Source organism: Lygodium microphyllum, chromosome 2 (genome assembly GCF_053477565.2).
Source record: "Lygodium microphyllum isolate KBCC chromosome 2, Lygodium_microphyllum_v1.1.10, whole genome shotgun sequence".
NCBI lineage: Eukaryota > Viridiplantae > Streptophyta > Polypodiopsida > Schizaeales > Lygodiaceae > Lygodium > Lygodium microphyllum.
In genome coordinates, this window is record NC_141136.1 from 97,094,380 (window position 1) to 97,100,690 (window position 6,311).

The 6,311-nt window shown below is 39.3% G+C and overlaps 1 protein-coding gene across 1 annotated transcript in view; it reads left to right on the forward strand.

Annotated features, from left to right (window-relative positions):
* Positions 1 to 2,891, forward strand: part of LOC148040057 (ACT domain-containing protein ACR12-like) — a 72,488-nt gene extending 69,597 nt beyond the window's left edge. The window contains exons 8-10 of the mRNA XM_087696514.1: positions 2,167 to 2,272; positions 2,396 to 2,464; positions 2,541 to 2,891. Coding sequence (XP_087552640.1) covers positions 2,167 to 2,272; positions 2,396 to 2,464; positions 2,541 to 2,603 — 238 coding nt within the window. The 3' untranslated portion in view covers positions 2,604 to 2,891. The remainder of the gene's footprint in view (positions 1 to 2,166; positions 2,273 to 2,395; positions 2,465 to 2,540) is intronic.
* Positions 2,892 to 6,311: the final 3,420 nt, after the last annotated feature.

Genomic DNA, 6,311 nt, shown 5'->3' on the forward strand with positions numbered 1-6,311 from the left:
GTTTGAGAAGAAGCAATGAGAGCCCCCTTTGTAGAGGTCAAACTATGAAATTGATTGAATAATCGAGCGCAATGCAATAGCTGACACTCAAATTCATAGCAAGTGGGCTTAGTGGGATATGAGATCACTTGTTGCAAAAAATGGAAGTATTTCTGCAATAGCTTGTTTAGAAATAGTGCGACTTGATCGTACGAGAAGTTAGGAGTCCTCGTAGTAAAGAACTCGGTGAGAAGACGTCAATACTCAGCCAACTTGACTTTCCAATCATCTTCGTTAGTGGCCTTAAAGTTTTGTAGCTCATGATCCAAATTGATGTGACGGGTCCTATCGTGAGCCGCATAGTGGTAAGTCAAGTGTCTCCAACGCTCAGAAACTATCGAATTGTTGAAGCTGTGAATGAAATTCAGGTAATAGACCTTGCATCAACTCAACAATAGTGGAGGCATTCCTAGCCTTCCATGAGTGAACAACCTCGTATGGAACAAGTGTGGGATCCGGTTGGGGTTTCAATGCGTGCACAAGATCCCATAGGTTTTGTGAGTCAAGGACATGTCTCATCAGGTTTGACCAAGTAGTAAAGTTTGACGCGTTAAGACGAGTCTTGTCATTAAAGGCATGTTTGGATGATGAGGAGGAAGAACCGTGAGGTGTTGGATAAGCGGAATAAGGAGGTGGTGGAGGGGATAAGTAGAAGGGGGAGGTGAGTAGGCAAAAATAAGCTGATAATGTCCAATAGGTGCTGATTGATGCAGAGGCACTAAAACATGAACTATTCCATATAGTGTTGGTGGTGGCGGAGGCATCGGGACACATAGGCCCTATTCAACGGTCAGTTGGGGCATAGCAAAATGACTAGAAGGCCCACTAGGTAATGCCATGGAGATAATCAAACAGAAGCTCTACTCACATGGATTTTTTGTTTCCAAAAAGAGAGAATGCTATATTAGAACCCCTCAGAAATGAACCCAAGGTAAATAATATTACAATAAAATCCCTGTATAGGACTTCAAATAAAACCAAAGACCGAAGGAAGTCAAATACAAGGCTGAGTAAAAAGCCAGTCTGGTGGTCTGAAATACCGGACTGTTGTGTGTTGCTAGGTTGAAGAGGTGCCCGGATGGGGATTTTTGTTCCCCGTTCCAATTCCCATTCTCATTCCCAAAACCTCTTTCATGTCGCTATGTTGGAATCAAGAATAGCCCCATACAGATATGTAGCTGACTTATGTGTCTCCATGAATACCCATTCTGGTGGTCTAAAATGCCAGACCATGTGTTTCTAGGTGGAGGAGCGTGTCTGAATCCCATGTCCTTAGAAAAACATCTCCTCCTCCTCTTCCTCTTCATGCGCTCTGAATCACCCTGTAGTCTCTCCCAATCCCTTGGGCACTCACATGGATTCTCAAAATCCTCAACATTAATTATCATGTTCTGGTTTGAAAAGCCTCTCGATGGACTGAATTTTTGAATCCATAGTGACATGGGATTGCCATTTTCTTGATTCCCACATCAGTCCCAGTCCCATCCCATCCCCATACCATCCCAGTCCCATTCCCATGTTAGAGCTCCCTGTCATGTAGCTGACTTATGCGTCTCTATTAATATCCACTGTTATGGTCCCGGGATTATTTACCCTCAGGGAGCTGGTGATGTGTACATTTGATGACACAAAATCTTTTGTGGTCAGGTTGTTCTTAGTGACATTTCTGAATTTTTGGTTGTCTTTCCACCTTTGATTTGTGAGTTACCCAGTTTTTTGCATGGATCCATTGCTGCAGTTCTGGTCTCAAGTAAATCAGGGTGGTTTAGGAGTCTTTTTTTCCGCCTTTTGGGTGACTGAAGGATGTGGCCAATGGCAATCACCCACGAGATCTCTGTTTTGTCTTTCAGAGACTTCTATCTCAAATATGGATCAGTATATTCCACTTGTGCTCTGGCCAAAAGATATGAATCAGAAAGGGAAGAAAAAATTTAGAGGATGAATTGAAAATTAGCTTGGATTTTGTTCAAATTAGCACACCATTGGCCATGTTATTTCTGAACTGCGGTCTTTGAGTCCTCTTTTCAGCTTTTTGATGGTGGTTTAAACAAATTTGTCTGCAGCAGTATTGTTTTGGTAATTGTTGTTTGTACAGAAATTAATGCTGTCATGTATGGGTCTTTCTAGTCTCCTCACACTCGAAGCAGCAGATAGGCCTGGTCTTTTAATGGAGGTGGTTCAGATCATGAATGATATCAATGTTAGCGTAGAGTCGGCAGAAATTGATACAGAGGTTTGTTTGCACCTCCCACTCACCACCACAATACCACCGACCCCCCATTTTTTCAGAAATCGGGACTTCTAAGTGGGTTTTTTGCCATCTCCCTCTAGCTTTATGAGTCTGTCCACTGTGCAGGGACTTGTGGCGAAGGATAAATTTCACGTGAACTATCACGGACAGGCACTTAACAAATCATTAGCCGAGGTAAGATGTAAGGGGAGGGCGCCACAATCCTTTCATGTCTTCTTCAAGTGTGATTGCTAATTTGCATGTCTTGCAGGTGCTGACGAACTGTTTAAGATACCATCTTCGAAAGCCGATAACTGATGAGGAGAGCTACTGATATCAGAGATGTTTAGATGATGTGACAGAATGAATCCATCATCCGTGTAAATTGGAGTGGCACATGTGCTGTCCGGAGTGTGCAATATGGTGTGGGGAAGAAAGCTAAACTGGTTCTCCTCTCAAAATTTCTTCAGATCGTATGGGCAGGGCAAATAAATTAGAAAGATCTGTTGAAGGAAGCTGTATGAATGTGTTCCCATGAGATACGTTCAACCACCACATGTAGTCGCGATGATTTGAACCGCTCACATAAATTGTGGCTTTATCTAAAATTTGTTTGTGCGCATCTTTACTTGTGTGTGCCTTGCATGTGTATTCGTGTTCATTGTGTCTACATACATATTGATGTGGCATCTAGGTCAAAGGATACGTGGAATGTATCATGCACAGGTGGCAAATGAAAAATAAAATTTCCATCTTTGACAAATGCGTAACGTTCGAATAGAGGCGAGCGAAAAGACAACCAAAGGTTGCACACAATCCCCATCATATAAGGGCACTTCTTGATGTTTGTTAAATATGTAAGTTCAACCACCAATGTAGTTGACAATTTGAGGCTCTCACATGGTTAATGAATTGTGGCTTTATCTAAAATTTGTTTCTTGTGCCTTGCATGTGCTTATTTATGTTAATTGTGTCTATGTAATGGAGCAGAAATGTATCGAGTGTCTGCATTTCTTGTAATGCGAGCTTTATGTTATGAAGAGAAATAATGAATATGAATATTAGCATAAGCAAGCTTCAAGCTGCAAAACAAAGCTTGTAATATCCTTTTCTCATGCAAAACATATTGCATGATAAACCTCTATGGGCAAACCGTCTAGCCTCTGGAACTTTCCTTTCTTCATTTTCATACAATCTCATGATTGGCTAGTCAATCACCTATATGCCACAATGTATTGGAACTCATGTGGAGAACCCCAACTACCTTATCAATTGGTTCAAGAAATTAGTGGAGTTTTTTTAGCATAGTCTTCCTTTTGAGCAGGCACTACTTGAACTTTTAGAGAGGTGGTTGACAAAGACTCTTTCTATAGACATATCATCTAAATGTATCTTCCCCCCTTCATCCTTTCTCATAATAACACTCTTTCTTTCATTTCAATCGAAGAGCTTTATAGAAGGTGGTTGATGATGCATCCCTTACTATAAAGAACATCCCCTTCGATTGCGTCTATATGGATAAGATTTTCCTTTCCTCTTTCACCTTAAGATAATTCTTAATTTTCTATAGCAATCAAACCCAAAACTTATAATTAGGGCACACTAAGACCAACTAGCAACTAGCTTTGCTCTTGACAATTGCATCATAATCTCTTCTCCCTTTAGCCTTAGCACACTTTATATTTTGCTTAATTCCATGATTGCTTGTAGTGCCTTCTCCAATTTCTCACAAGGTGTAGCTATACTTCTCTTAGCCTCCAATCACTGTCATTAAGTTCCTTAAGTGATCTTTGTTCTTGCAAGAAGTTGGTATTGGAATATGAACAACTTGGACTGAAAAGGCATGTCTAAATATCCATGTGGGTTTGAGATCTTGCGTGTTATCTAATGTGATTAGTATAGGCTTGACCAATTTGAGCCATGCACTAGGAGTTGTCCTTGTGTCTATTTTGCTAAAATCAAGAAAGCTTCTTTTTTGTCCTCCCTCATATGGGAAAAGTCCAACAAATCATGTTGGTGATGACTCATTCCACATATCCCTTTCTATCCCAATCTTGGTGTCACTCTTGTGCGACCTCTCTAATTGAGATTTTATCATACTCCGATCATCTAATAGTATGGTACTCTCATGCTTCATCTTCAAGTTTAGAGTCCCCCACAATTTCTCTGTCTTTATCAAAACACGTGGGGCATATATTTAGTATAAGTGCAAGTCGGATCCTATGGCCCTAATCTGGACTTCCAAGGCAAGACCTTCCTCTTCTCTCCATAAAAGTCTAGGTGCAAGATCTTTTGTAATCACCAAAATAGTGCCTCCTCTTCCTCCCTCTTTTGCCATTAGAAAAACAACGTATCCAGAGATTGCAATATTATTACAATCTTTAGTCTTAAGTTTCACATCCTGTAGAGCCAATACAACTGGTTTTCTTTTGTTAATCAAATGTTTGTATGCTACCTTTCTACCACTTGAAAAGAAACCTTTCGTGTTCCATGAGATTAAGTTAATCTTTCTAATGTTCTTTACCGTAGTATGCATCATAATACATCTCTTTAAAACCCTCATTTTCCTTCACAAGGGTGTATAGACAGTTTTTTCCACAATAGTATCCTAGCCAATTTCTAAGATATTGCCTTTCTTCCCACTCTTTGACTTAACCTAATATTGATTGAAACTTGATTTTCCTTTTCTCCATGTTGGGGCTTTGGTTTTGTCTTTACTCTTGCTAGCCTTTTCTACTATTTTGCTTGTCTTCATCATTATTTGGATTTTGGGCCTATTGCTGTGCTTAGATATTTTCCCCCTCGATTGCTTTGTGTTTGTAGTTCCTTGCATTCTACCCCATTTGATGGCACAAGTAACAAGAGTCCAGGAAGTGGCTAAACTTCACCTCAATGCACATCTCCAACCCAGTTGCATCAAAAACTTCCAAGAACTCAAGTATTTCTTTATTTCTATTCCACAAGATGTAAACTTTCTTATCAACTCTAATGGCTCCACTTGCGGTCTTTGGGGACCTTACCCAACACTTCAAATAGTGGCCTAATCTCTTCGTCCAACCAGTCTTGGAGGCCTAGATAGATGACCCACACTAGGCACTCCTATTGTGCAACAAGTCTCAAGGGCTAATCACATATTTATTCTCATTCTATAGTTATTTATCCCAATCATACATTGAGTTTACTTTATTTTGTATTGATTGATAAGTTTGATATTGAGTTCTTTTGACATTTATGAGTCTAGGATAAAAATTTAACAACAAATATCTCTTTTTTCATCTTGTGCTAGTAGGTAGAGTTGATTGAATTACTATATTTTCTCACAAATAAATTGTGTTAAGGGTTGGATTAGTAATCTTGAATAGTTAGATGAATGAGGTAACGTAAAACATCCTAAATAAAATGTAAGCAGTATCATGACCTTGAAATATGATTAAAGCACATATTCAATATGCAAATGGTGTTAATAGGTTATGGCATAAGAAGAAAGATTGTGACATGAAAAGGAAAGATGACAAATTGAAATAGCAAAGAACAATAGCTTAATTACTAAAATTGAGAAGCATGGACAAGCCAAAGCAAGGAAAAAATCATATTTATATATTATTATTTTTTTGTATTGAGGGTACCCACACACCTGTACACACATTGTGATAGTTGAAGTTCCCACATTGTGCGTCTCTCTCTCTTGCTCTTGCTCCTTCCACCATAGCTCTTGCTTTCGCTCCATGTTTCCACTTCACGGCTCACTACCTTCATTTTGAAAGACTAAAAAGGAAAGTTCTATGAATCTGTGAACTCCCACAAAATGCGAGAATGCATATCTGTGAAGATTGTAAAGTCTTGTGAGAAATACCACAAAGGCCTAAGCTAAGAGCTTGGCATACTAATGGGTAGACACAACAAAAATGTTTGAAAGAAAGAAGTCGAAATAAACCCTATGCATTGAAAGTTCCAAGTGAATTGTGAAGGTAGTCATTCTTTTATGTCTACAAATTTGTGGAGCTCCTTTGTATGTGTCCTTGATTCATTTCTATAGCTTAAA